Below are 13451 nucleotides of genomic sequence, written 5' to 3'. Positions count from 1 at the left end.
GCGGGAAGCCTGCTTCTCCCTCTCCCACTCCCCCTGCTTTTGTTCCTCCCTCACTGTTCCTAAAAAAAAAAACCTAAAAAAAAAAAAAAAAAAAAAAAAGTGGTCCTCTCAACCCTGGCTACAGGACGGATTGCTCAGCAAGTAAGAAATGGGACTTGGAATCCAGACTCCTTTGTCAGGACCCTTCCTTAGGGCCAAAGTCCTAAGAACCACCTATGGAATATTCTCTGTCACTGTCCCTGATTCTACGGATACAATTAAAAGACCGATGCTCCATAAATCAAGTCCGTCTAAAACACACAGTTGTAGCCAGTTCCCTCTCGTAGGTTTGTGGGGCTTTTTTGTTTTGTTTTTCTGGCCTCACTGTACTGACAGTACCAGGAGAGTTTTCTGTGTGTTTAGGATCCCAACGGCCCTAATGGTCTACTCGCCACGTTAAACAAAAAACCATACTAAATAGCCAAACGAAAAAAAGAGGTAAGACACAAACCAGCTCAAGGGAAAAATTAGCCTTTGGCTTTGGTAAGTAAACACTGATTTAAATAAAAGATGATTTGGTTGGGACGCCTCGGTGGCTCAGTCAGTTAAGCGGCTGCCTTCGGCTCAGGTCATGATCCCAGGATCCTGGGACCGAGCCCCACATCAGGCTCCCTGCTCAGCAGAGAGCCTGCTTCTCCCTTTCCCTCTGCCTGCCGCTCTGCCTACTTGTGCTATATCTGTCAAAAAAAAAAAAAAAAAATCTTGGGTGCCTGGGTGGCTCAGTTGGTTAAGCGACTGCCTTCGGCTCAGGTCATGATCCTGGAGTCCCAGGATCGAGTCCCACATCGGGCTCCCTGCTCAGCGGGGAGTCTGCTTCTCCCTCTGACCCTCTTTCCTCTCGTGCTCTCTGTCTCTCATTCTCTCTCTCTCAAATAAATAAATAAAATCTTTAAAAAAAAAAATCTTTAAAAAGATGATTTGCTTTCCCAATCCCTCACTGATCCTTCCCTTTGTCACAAAACCTAAGCAACACTGAGCTGAGATGTTCTGTCTGTAGGATCATCAGCAATTTCAATAGTGAAAATGCCAAAAGGCAAGGAACAGCATCTCCTGCTTCTAAGGACCGAGTAGGGCACTGGTTACCTATGGGGAGACCAGACCAAAGGGGCCAAAGCCCCAGCCAGAGGAAGCCTGAGCTGGCCAAAGAGAGCTTACTCAGTTCAACTGAGTATTTGCCCTTCACTTTCTGCCATAATAAATACCCACTTTGATCACCTCCCACTCACAAACCAATTACGTAACTTCCCTGATTTTGGTGGCATCCCCCTCGGCTCCCACCAAAACATGACTACCATCTCCAAAGCAATGGGTCATAAACAATGGTCTCCAATCTCAGTGAGGTTCCAAATGTTCAGCTGTCCCCTTTTTCCCTTGGGAATTATACTGACTTAAGTCCTTGATGAGTCCTGGAAGAATGTCACCCTCCAGATTTCTGTGAGCTAATCTCAAAGAGACAACTTTAAAAGGTAGAAAGCTTCCTTCCACCCAGCACCATAGATGCTTAAAATATGCTCCATGGGCTCCTTCTTACTTGTCCCTATAAATTTAGCCTCTTAACAAATCAAGGGATTTTTTTTTAAAGATTTATTTATTTTAGTGGGGAGAGAGAACACAAAGTGGGGAGGGGGACAGAGAGAGACTCTCAAGCAGACTCCCTGCTGAGTGGGGAGCCCGAGAGGCCTGATCTCACAACCCTGAGATCATGACCTGAGCCGAAATCATGAGTGAACCGACTTAGCCACCCACCTGTCCCAAACCAAGGGATTTTTATGTCTTTTTAGACACAAAATGTGGTTGAAGAAAATTCAGAAGAGTGTTATGACTGGTATAACCAGAAAAGTGACTGCTGTGGTAGAAGACAAAGGTAATTAACAGAAATCTAAGTTTAGTTCAGAGACTAATTATCAGAAATAATACATTGTGGCCACACATCCTGTTAAGTGACAAAACAAATGAGACATTTTGCTACAGCTATCCCACTTAAAACAAACAAGACCCTATACAAAAAAGACAAGATAGTATGTGTCCCTGGAGAAGAAACTTGGAACACCATCCTGGTAAAGCCAGTCCATTCCATTATCAAGAGGGGTTTGGCCTACCCTAATGATATTTAAAAAAAAAAAAAAAACAAAAAACAAAACAAGGTATTGGTCTCATGTTAATAAACGCCACATGTTTATTAGTGAATCAGGAGATTTCTGACTCCAATGTCTCCGGAAACAAGATCTGCTATAAAGTTTAAAACCACAATGGCAGACTACCAGCTGACTCCAAAATCTACCCTCTCCTTCCTCCTGAGCAAGTGTGTACCCACTTCCCTTGCAGCTAGTGGCCACTTCACCTCACAAACCATGGGATGTAAGCAGGAATGATGTGTGCAACTTCTAAACCATTAAAACCTTACTTCGAGCTGCTTACTCAGCAGTTTCCTGTACCACCGCCCCTCACCACAGCCTGAAACATGGATAGCACATTAAGTCAGCTTCAACTATGCAGGTGAAGGCAACAACTGAAGGAATGGCGGGTTAATAAAGAACCTGGATCCCTGATTGATCTTGCGGAGCAGAACTGTCCAGCTAGGCTAGACTAGCCATACTGATAGGTGAGAAATACAAGTCTTCCTTATGTAAGCAAGCCACTGGGAGCTTCTAACCTTAGCTTGAGCTTTACTCATGTAACTAGTAATCCATCACGGTAATCCGTAATTAGTCTTAAGCTTGGGGGTTCCTATGTCTGCTCCCATTTATTTTCTCATCGCCTTAAAGAAAACAGACATACTTACTCCACTGCTTTCTTGTAGATTTCAATGGCCTTGTCCAAGTCTCCCTCCAGCAAGTGGATCTTCCCCAGCATTATGTAAGTCAAATCATGCCTGTTAAGATGGAGGGCATTGTGCAGCTGGTCTTGTGCCTAACAAGATTGATGGAGTAAAGAGAACCAAATCACTACCACAAAAGCACAATGGCTTGGTGTGGCTATTGTAAAGACAGAGCTCCTGCTGTACTCAGGCAGGAACATGACATCTCAGCGAACAGCCCCTACTACCCAAAAACACTACAACATACCAAAACTGCTTGATGACACAATAGCTGGCAACAGGTGTCTGCCTCTGGAGCCACGTGGGAGTTTTTTATACATGATGATTAACCTTTATGAGTGTCTTCTGCTTCAAAGGAGTGTCGTAGTACAGAATAGAGCACTGCCCTGAATTTGATCCCAGCTGCACCACTGATGAACTGCACTGCCTTCCCCAGGGTGGACCTCATTTTCCTCACCAATATTTTCATAAATGAATGAACGGACTGTTCTCCTTTATTCACTCAACATGTATCCATTGAGTACCTACTGTTCTAGGTACTAGGGATATGAGAGCTAACAAAACAAATTCCTTGCCCTGGAAGAGCTTTATTCTAATCGATGACCAAAAGGGCTTTAAGTCATTCATTGATTCAACAAGTATTTATATCAATGTCAAGTATTATATTTGTTAGCTTTACAGTAAAATATAATTCTCCTTCTTCTCAGTACAGGTCTGACCAAAGACCAATCCCACCTTTCCTGTGGCTCAGAATAATCCTATGAATAGAAATGTACTTGCTTGGAATATTCTCTGAGGAGAAAACTCTCCTAAGCAAGCATATAACACTACCCAGGAAACCTAAGGAGACCCATTAAAAATATAAGTTCTTACATGGAAAATAATGTTAAAAACAGTAACTGTCAGAAATCAGATCCACTTAAAACTTAAATTCATTTCCAATAACCTTAAAAACTAAAATCAGTTGCCGTCAGACCCTAAAATAGCTCACACAGTCATGATTACACTTTTAAGACCTAAGGGTTCACTTTTTGATATCTAAGTTTTATTGAACATTTGTTTCTATACTGGAAAATTACAGTGGGGATGGAAGAGAAGAGAGGAGAGAAGCGATTCAATTACAATTCCCTCATAATATTTCTAGAGTTTGTCATTTTCTTGCTAAAATCAGAAAAGAAAAAAAAAAGCAGATGGATGAAAAATGAGAATAAATACCAGGATAAATGTATGGCACTTTCAATTTTTGCTGCCAAGATCTCTACAAGCACTTCTCAGGAATGACGCACCACGAGCAGTGGCACCTCTGCAGCAAACACCCTCAGTGGGCTCCCCAGCCCGGCGCCCGACTGCCACCACCACTCCCACACCCCATACAGTACCTTACTGAACTGTTTCAGATAAATGTAGCACACTCCCACGTTGTGACAGATCTCCTACACACAGAAGAGAGTAAGACAGCACAGGTGTAAACCCCACAGTTACTATCGGAATGACATGACAGGCATCCAGACGGTTACTGTCTGGCAAAGCTTACATTTTAAGTGGCACTACAGGTAGTTTTTTACTAGATTTCATATTTAAATACATTTAATTCTATAAAATGGGCTCTTTAATATTAAAAATTCAGATTATAAGAGATAAAATCAGAATGAACAGGTGATCTTCCTGGATCTCAGCCCCAGGCCTGCCTTCTCTAAGAGCTGCCCCCTGCCCTCCTCTCAGAAGACACTGCCCACAGCCCCTGCTCCACCCCTAAGAGAGAGAGAGAGAGAGAGAGAGAGAGAGAGAGAGAGAGAGTGTGTGTGTGTGTGTGTGTGTGTGTGCCAACTAGATTCCTTCTCCTAGGAATCTGGGATTTGACCAGGTGGTGTGGACTCGGGGACTGACAACAGCATCTGGAGGCCACTGAGGCGGAATACATGTCATTGAAGCCAATCTGCTGAAGTCTACAAACCCTGGCCCACAGGCCAAATCCAATCTCTGCTTTTCTTGTAAATAAAGTTTTACTGGAACACAGCCACGACCACTTGTTACACAATGCCTACAGAACTTTCACACTAGAACTTTAGAGTTAAGTAGCTGCAGTAGAGACTATATGAAGCCACAAAGCTTAAAATACTCACTAGGCCCTTTACAGAAAGTTTGCCAACCGCTGACCTACAAAAAGAAAAAACTGAAGCAGAAATGCAGAGTAGCTACCTTGGTTACTAACAGCTTTCCAGCTCTAGTTCACCTTGAGTTCTATAGAATCTCTCAAGTTCCCTTATATTGAATCTCCCTTTATTAGCAGTAGCTTCAGACAAAGAAGGTGCTCTATGGAAACAGTGAGGACTTTTTGTTAGTACTGGAGAGGTGTGGAAGCACATTTAGACCCAGAAGTGTCCCTGTCTGGCAAAACACGGACCCCAGGGCTCAGAGACAAATGGTTTAAAATGTGTTCCAAGTCTCCTAAAATAACAAAATAGGGATCATTGATGGAGTACCTACTTCACATCAGGCTCTATGCCAGATGGCTTTCATATATGTTACTTTAATTTCCCCAGCAAATCTGAAACACAGGTATAACAATTCTGATTTGAGAGAGAAGAAAATTGAAGGTCAGAGAGGTTAAGTAGTTTGCCTAACTTGAGACAAAGTGTCAGCACTAGGATTTTTTTAGGTCTAAATCTTCAGAAGAATTTCAACTATACATAAATGTAGACAGAAACACCATGGACTCATCACTCTGTCCCAACAACCATCCAATCCATACTCCCATCTACCCCACTACTTGACAAAATGCCAGCTAGCATAACATCCACAAACGTTTCATTATGTATTTCTAAAGGATAAGGTCTTTTTTTTTTTTAACCGACCTACAGTACCATTATCATACCTGGAAAAAAAAATAACTGCTTATATCAGACACTGAGTCATGTTCAAGAAGCATAAAACCCACAAATTTTTTTCTTAAATCACAATCCAAATAATGTCCACACACTGCAAAGCACTGGGACTTGAACTCAGGCCCGCCTCCAAAACTTGTGTCCTTTCCATTTATCCTTAACAATGTACACAGGGAGCTAGAGAGGAGAAATGTATCCATGCTTGCCCTTTAAGTGCCCTAAAGCTAACTAACCCCTAACTCTTTAAAAATCATTTGTTCCCACAGATATTACTTGAGAAGGCAGCAGCAACAGCCCTCAAACAAACTGATGACAAAGGAAATTTGAAAAGGAAAACAGAACAAATAAGAGTTAAATTGTGTCTTTCACAGAATGAGGGAATCCAGCAGACATCCTGCAAAAGGCAGCCGGAGAGTGGAAGAATCACAGGCCTAAAGTGAGGAATCTCAGAGTCTAGGCCTGAGTCCTAGCTCTGGTTCTGCCACCACCTCACTATGCCCCCTTCAGCAAGTCACCCCAGCTAGCCAAATCCTTAGCTTCTCAACCCTCTCAGGTCAACAGGTAAATTCTCCCTACTGAACAGAGCTGTTCCAAAAGTCAAATGAGATACCAGGAGGAATTATTATCCCCTGCTGCAGCCGCATTGTGGAATGCTCTGATGAGTCCAAGAAAGTAGGGCTACAAGGTCTTCTGTGGCCACAGGAACTGAAGAAACAAGTAGGACACAGAGTGGCAGTTCAGGGCATGACCACCTCTACTCGCGCTAATGGAATGGCTATCCCAAGTGAGTAATAGCAGAATGAGTGCTTTCAACCAACTGGATGGATGAACCGATGCTCTCATAACCCCCGTGTGACTCTGAGCTTTCCTGTTCCACTTCCTCCCTGTCTTCCTCTACAGGCTCTCTTCCTCCTCAGCTCAGGCCTTCCACACTTTTTCTTGGCTTCCAGCCTCAGCTCACTGAAGAGTGATCTCAACCAATTTCATCGTTTTAATCATCACCTTTATATTGTTGACTCCAAAATGGGTATCTCTAGCCCAAAACACCTGAGTTTCAGATTTCTATATCCAGGCATGCACTGGAGACATCTCACTTTAGATACCCTACCAGGAGCTAAAACCCATCATGTCCACGATCTTAAAGATAGGATTTAGCTCTGACTGGTTATCATCCTCCTCTCCCAAAACTGCCTTCTCTTCCTTCCTGTATTTCCTATTCTAGTTGATTGTTCCATAATCCACCAATCCATCTTCACATCTCCAAGGCACAGCCCAGTGCCTGTCATGTAGTAGACACTCATTTGTTGAAAGAATGACTAAATGAATGAAAGAGTAAATGAATTTTCCCTTATCTGTGGCTTCACTTTGGCCTTTAGCTATAAAATACCTGGTGGCATCTCTGTCTTCAGACCTACAAAAGTGGCCAGCAAACTGAAACTTCTCAAAAATAATAGTGCCGTAAGAACTGCAGGGAAATCCATGCTAGCTCTCTGTACTAACCAATCGAATCCTTCATAGATAGAAATGGGTCTTTCCAAGAGTCCTCAGCTACTTGAAAAAAATCAACAGCCTGAGAAAGAAGAACCAAAACAAAGAGAGGAAGAAAAGGTAATTCTGGAAGGCAGAACAAAACTTAAAGAGTCAGAGACATGGAGAGGCTATGTCCCTTAATGTACAGCAAAAAGGCAAGGAGGAGGAATATGTGAGAGGAAAGTTAAGAGCCACAAGAAACAAGTACAGAACATGTTTAATACAGTGGAAAACAGTGTGGCACATGCCGCTGCTTAATATCCACTCTCCCTGTTGTCCTTCCTAAAAGACCCTAACTTTGTTTAGAGTGTCAATGTGTCCAACGTAAAAACTACACGTCCCAGCCTTCCTTAAAGGGGTGGGGATGGATGATATCACACAAGTGGCAGTCTGTTGGGGATTTCTGGGAAAGCTATACTTTCCTAATATAGGCTATGTCTTTTTCTCTTGGTTGTTTCCTTTTTCTCCCTGCCTGGAATGATGATGTGATCTTAGAGCTGCAGCAGATGCCTTGTGAACATGAAGAAAAAGCCTCAGCCATCCTTGGACCACCAAGTCAATGTTGACAACTACTCACCTGGATCAGTTTCGTGAGAAAAAATTAACCCCTAATTGATAAAGCCAATGTTTAGTCAGAATCTTTATTGCAGTTATAATCCCTAACTGATACAAAGGGATAATGGAGGAGAAGAAAAAAAAAATCAAAAAACTACTCAAAGAAAACTTCCCTGACCCAAAATAGGGTAAAGATCCTTACAGAAAAGCCAACTGAGGGTCTACAGATGAGGGGAAAAGAAACACTTCTAGACAACGATGACTGGTATTTCAGAACTCCAATGAAAAAATCCTCAAAGCTTCTAGAGAGGAAAGTGGAGTTATCAACAAGAATCAGACTGGTAAGAGACGGCCCGAAAACCAGGCAGCAATGTCTGCTAAGTTATGAGGCAACATGACTTTGATCTTATGCTTAGTTAAATCATCAATCAAATGTGAGGATAAAATAAAGACATTTTGGGCATGTAGGTATTCAGTAGCAATAACAAAAGACAGCCATATGACAAATGGAACCATTAGCATGTCACTAATAACAAAGAACTTCAAGTTCTCTACTTACCCAATCTTTCTGGTTAAGTTTAGCTGCTTCATTATATACTTCAATGGCAGCTTTATGTTTTCCCAAAAGAAATCTGTGGAAGAGATACACTTTCTTTAATTATTAACTCAAAGCTTTTACAGGACTAACTCCACTAGTCCCTCATTTGACTAATATTCTATCCAGACAAGAATTCTGGAAGCCTCTTCCCTATTAGCTAGCTGTGCTCTTTTGGCAAATGAGGCTGGCATATATCAATAACAGAAGCTCTTTTGGTAGGAGCTGCACTGATCGCTGTCCCAGGGTCTTGGTCTCACTCTACACCAATTTTAGTGAAAGTCTTCTGTAATTTATTTTCTGCAATGTACCACAAATGTAGAACAAAAAAGAAACAAGCTAAAATATATATACCAGTTAAGCAAGAGCTGCCAGCATTCATCATCACCATCTACTTAAGGGACAGCCCCTTCCCTTCCAAGACTAAATCTCTTGCCTTGATGTTGGATCACAGTTCTAAAAGAGAGGCAAGGGCAATCCAGGCCTCTATGCAAAGACAGTGCAAGTATGAACGACAGTAGGTAAGAAAGTGGGGATGGGAACTCCATGGACACTATGGCTCCAGAGTAGAAAAACTATCAGTGTACCTAACAGCGTATAAAGACTGGAGGTTGACTATATCCAGGAACTGTCAGGACATCCACTCAACAAACACGTACTAAAACTTACTATGTCAAGCATTATACTACGTGTTGGAACAGCAGATGAAAGAAATTTTACGGGTTGCCAGTAAGATTAGAGGACTGAGGGAACAAGATGTCACTATTTGTATGATAAACAGTATCAGTCTTTCCCCATCACACTACACTACACAATGTTTGAAATACTCATTGTTAACTCATTTTCTCAAATTTCAAAATCAATCCACTCTTCAAAGTGAATCCCATTGAGCAACTCTCCCTCTATATATCAGGCTGATCAGGCTGCCAGAAGGAGCCTCTGCCTGAGAATGCATTCTACAGTGTTCTCTGGAGTGCCCCAGGGCTTGCAGGCAGCAAATACTCACAAAGATCTGGCCACCTGCTTGAGGTTATCAGCACACTGAGGGCTGAGAACAGCACACGTCTGAAAGAGTTCTAGGGATTCTTGGATATTTCCTTCCAGGCGAAGTATTAATGCTGCCAAGAAACAGAAACACAGAAAAAATCATCACATTCTGGGGAGAACAGAGTCTGGTATCAGAAAAACTGGAGAAGAAGGAGTTAAGAAATCATACCAAAGAAATCCTTTGGGTAATTCTAACCTTAACACAATCAGATACAACCTCAGGTAGGCTGAAACAAGTAGCGAAGTTGTTAATGATCTAAAACTTTTTTAATAAGATAAACCGACCTACTCCATTCCCAGCATCTACCATGCAGATAACCACGTGCCTTGAAAATTATCCCACAAATTCTTCATAATAAGGACATTCCTGGGGCGCCTGGGTGGCTCAGTTGGTTAAGCGACTGCCTTCGGCTCAGGTCATGATCCTGGAGTCCCAGGATCGAGTCCCACATCGGGCTCCCTGCTCAGCAGGGAGTCTGCTTCTCCCTCTGACCCTCTTCCCTCTCATGCTCGCTATCTCTCATTCTCTCTCTCTTAAATAAATAAAATCTTTAAAAAAAAAAATAAGGACATTCCTGGGCTTCCCCATCAAATACTCTATTCATCATGATAATCCAGACTTCCAACTGCCTCCATCCAGCTGTTTCCAGAGTATACCCAAACAGGGAAAGTACAATCAAGGAGATTCTGGCTGCGAATGAACTAATATTTTGGACTTGGCTTTCAGTATAGCAACCAAACTGAATCAGTAATTTTTAGAAGAATTTACATGTTTAAGTATTATGAGGCACTGCGAGTCCGGAACTTATAATATTGGGAATAAAAAAAACATTTTTTTCTTTTTGCCGTGATATCCTAGATGTGTCAATATCTTACAAATTATGTCAGAAAATTGTATATTAATCTGAAGGCTACCAATCCATGAGTGGTAAACAAAACCATTCATTTACACCAAAGAATCAAAAGGAAAGTTCCTAGAAAAACTAAAGATGCTAAAGAGTTAAATTTCAGTCAGTGGTTCCTATATTTGGTTTATCCATAGATAAATTTCATCTATTCTCTGCTTTACCCTCTATACCTCTAGGTTTCTTCCCTTCATCCTAACACCCTTATAAAAAATCCTCAAGCCTTTCCTCATCTCTTTTAGCCTGACTACAAGAAGCCCTTCCAGGGCGCCTGGGTGGCTCAGTTGGTTAAGCGACTGCCTTCGGCTCAGGTCATGATCCTGGAGTCCCGGGATCGAGTCCCGCATCGGGCTCCCTGCTCGGCGGGGAGTCTGCTTCTCCCTCTGACCCTCTTCCCTCTCGTGCTCTCTATCTCTCATTCTCTCTCTCTCAAATAAATAAATAAAATCTTAAAAAAAAAAAAAAAGAAGCCCTTCCAGAAGCCCCTTCTGTACTTGAAGCTGCTGCCTGAGACAGGGACCCTAACATGCACTCTGAAAACACTAGCCAGACACTATAGAGAATGAGGGGGAAGGACAGCAGCAAATTTTTTTAATAGAATCTGTCATTTCTGACGTCAAATCCCACGCAAGAATTATGTTCTGATTTCAAACAACATAATACTGAGTAAGACCTTTGTAGAACATTCATAGGTAGTTTGCTCTTCTTTCAGAATCTAGGCAAAGTATTCATTTCTCTAGCAAGAAGAGAAGAAATACATGTCTTACCTTGGACATAGATAGCATATTCACATAAGCCCTGAGTCTCCTGAAGCTGCTCCTTGATAACAGCCTGAAAGAGGAAGAAAAATACTTCTGAGTAGTAGTTCGGAGTCTTTAAGTGTTTTTAAGAAAAGGTAGACATTGGCTGTGAGACAGGAGTCCATCAAAATCCTAGAGAAGAACACAGGCAGCAACCTCTTTGACCTCGGCCACAGCAACTTCTTGCTAGACACGTCTCCAAAGGCAAGGGAAACAAAAGCAAAAATGAACTATCGGGACTTCATCAGGATAAAAAGCTTTTGCACAGCAAAGGAAATAGTCGACAAAACTAAAAGGCAACCTATGGAATGGGAGAAGATATTTGCAAATGTCTTATCAGATAAAGTGCTGGTATCCAAAATCTATAAAGAACTTATCAAACTCAACACCCAAAACACAAAAAGTCTAGTCAAGAAACGGGCAAAAGACATGAACAGACATTTCTCGAAAAAAGACATCGAAATGGTCAACAGACACATGAAAAAATGCTCTACCTCACTCAGCATCAGGGAAATACAAATCAAAACCACAATGAGATACCAGCTCACACTGGTCAGAATGGTTAAAATTAACAACTCAGTAAACAACAGATGTTGGTTGGGGAACCCTCTTACACTGTTGGGAATGCAAACTGATGCAGCTACTGTGGGAGACAATATGGAGGTTCCTCAAAAAGTTACAAAATAGAGCTATCTATGACCCAGCAATTGCATTACAAGGTATTTACCCAAAGGATACAAATATAGTGATTCCAAGGGGCACCTGAACACCAATGTTTATAACAGCAGTCCACAATAGCCAAACTACGGAAAAAGCCCAGATGTTCACTGACAGATGAATGAATAAAGAAGATGTGGGTGGGTGGGTGGGTGGGTGTGTGTGTGTGTGTGTGTGTGTGTGTTTGTGTGTGTGTGTGTGTGTGTGTGTGTGTGTGTAGTGCTCAGTCATCAAAAAGAATGAAATCTTGCCATTTGCAACAATGTGGATGGAACTACAGGGTATTATGCTAAGCGAAATAAGTCAGAGAAAGACAAATACCATATGATTTCACTTATATGTGGAATTTAAGAAACAAAAAAGATGAGGCACATGGGTGGCTCAATCAGTTGGGTGTCTGCCTTCAGCTTAGGTCATGATCCCAGGGTCCTGGGATGGAGCCCCGCATCAGACTTCCTGCTCAGGGGGAAGTCTGCTTCTCCCTCATCCTCTGCCCCTCCCCACCACTCGTGCTCTCTCTCTCTCAAATAAATAAAATCTTAAAAAAATTAAAAAAAAAAAAAAGACAAACACAGGGGAAGGGAAGAAAAAATAAAATAAGATGAAAACAGAGAGGGAGGCAAACCATAAGAGACTCTTAACTAGGAAACAGAGGGTTGCTGGAGGGGAGCAAGGTGGGAGGATGGGGTAACTGGGTGATGGGCACTAAGGAGGGCTCTTAATGTAATGAGCATTGAGTGTTATATGCAATTGATGAATCACTAAATTCTACCCCTGAAACTAATAATACAGTATATGTTAACTAAATTGAATTTAAACTAAAAATTAAAAAAAAAAGAAAAGAAAAGGTAGACATGGGCAAGGAGCATATGTAAGAAATCTACAGAATACAAATAATTACTAATAATGTTTGTCTGGAATTTTTTTTAAATCTCAACTCTCTTGTGGTTACTTATTATAGAACAGGGGTTGGCAAACTATGGCCCACAGGCCAAATCTGAGCCTTACAGCCTGTTTTTGTAAAGCTCCCAAGCTAAGAGTAGTTTGCATATTTTTAAAGGGTTATAAAAAAATAAGAGAAGATGAGGAATATGAAACAGAGACTGTGGCCTACAAAGCCCAAAATATTTACCATCTGGCTCCTTACAGAAAAAGCTTGCCAACCCTTATCTAGAATCCAGGCAAGCTAAGGAAAATTATGAAAAGATTTCCAGGCATCATTGCAGATGCCAAGGGCTCTCTGATAGTGAAATACAGGCTCTACCTTCCTCCTGTGACAGGCTAAGCTCAGTATGAGATAGGAGTTCAGAGAACAAGCACCTGAGTCTAACTTAGAGACTCAAGGAAGGCTTTCTGGAATCAACAGTTTTAAAATCCTGTGTTGGCAGGGGTTGGAGGAGAAGCTGAGGTGGCTAAGAGTCAGGGAGAAAAGGTCTTCAATGCCATACTAAAAAAGTTGAGAGCAACGAGAGAATCTTGGTAAGTTTTAAGCAGGAAGTAACCTGATTCTACTTGCCTAATGAAAAGTCATTTTTAGAGAACTGCTGAAAACAGATGGAA

At 41.8% G+C, this 13451-nt stretch overlaps 1 protein-coding gene across 3 annotated transcripts in view; it reads right to left on the bottom strand.

The window, feature by feature from the left end:
- BBS4 (Bardet-Biedl syndrome 4) overlaps window positions 1–8453 on the bottom strand; it is a 17564-nt gene extending 9111 nt beyond the window's left edge. For all 3 annotated transcript variants that reach the window (XM_025884349.2, XM_025884351.2, XM_073877318.1), the window contains exons 1-3: window positions 8387–8453; window positions 4237–4290; window positions 2822–2949 (exon numbers count right to left, since the gene is read on the bottom strand). In XM_025884349.2, the coding sequence (XP_025740134.2) occupies window positions 2822–2892 (71 nt within the window). In that variant the 5' untranslated portion in view covers window positions 2893–2949; window positions 4237–4290; window positions 8387–8453. The remainder of the gene's footprint in view (window positions 1–2821; window positions 2950–4236; window positions 4291–8386) is intronic.
- Window positions 8454–13451: the final 4998 nt, after the last annotated feature.

The sequence above is a fragment of the Callorhinus ursinus genome, unplaced genomic scaffold (assembly GCF_003265705.2).
Source record: "Callorhinus ursinus isolate GAN/ISIS: 27379988/994484 unplaced genomic scaffold, GSC_fseal_2.0 scaffold25, whole genome shotgun sequence".
Taxonomy (NCBI): Eukaryota; Metazoa; Chordata; class Mammalia; order Carnivora; family Otariidae; genus Callorhinus; species Callorhinus ursinus.
The sequence above is the reverse complement of the archived record's forward strand: the minus strand, read 5'-3'. Positions and strand labels throughout refer to the sequence as shown.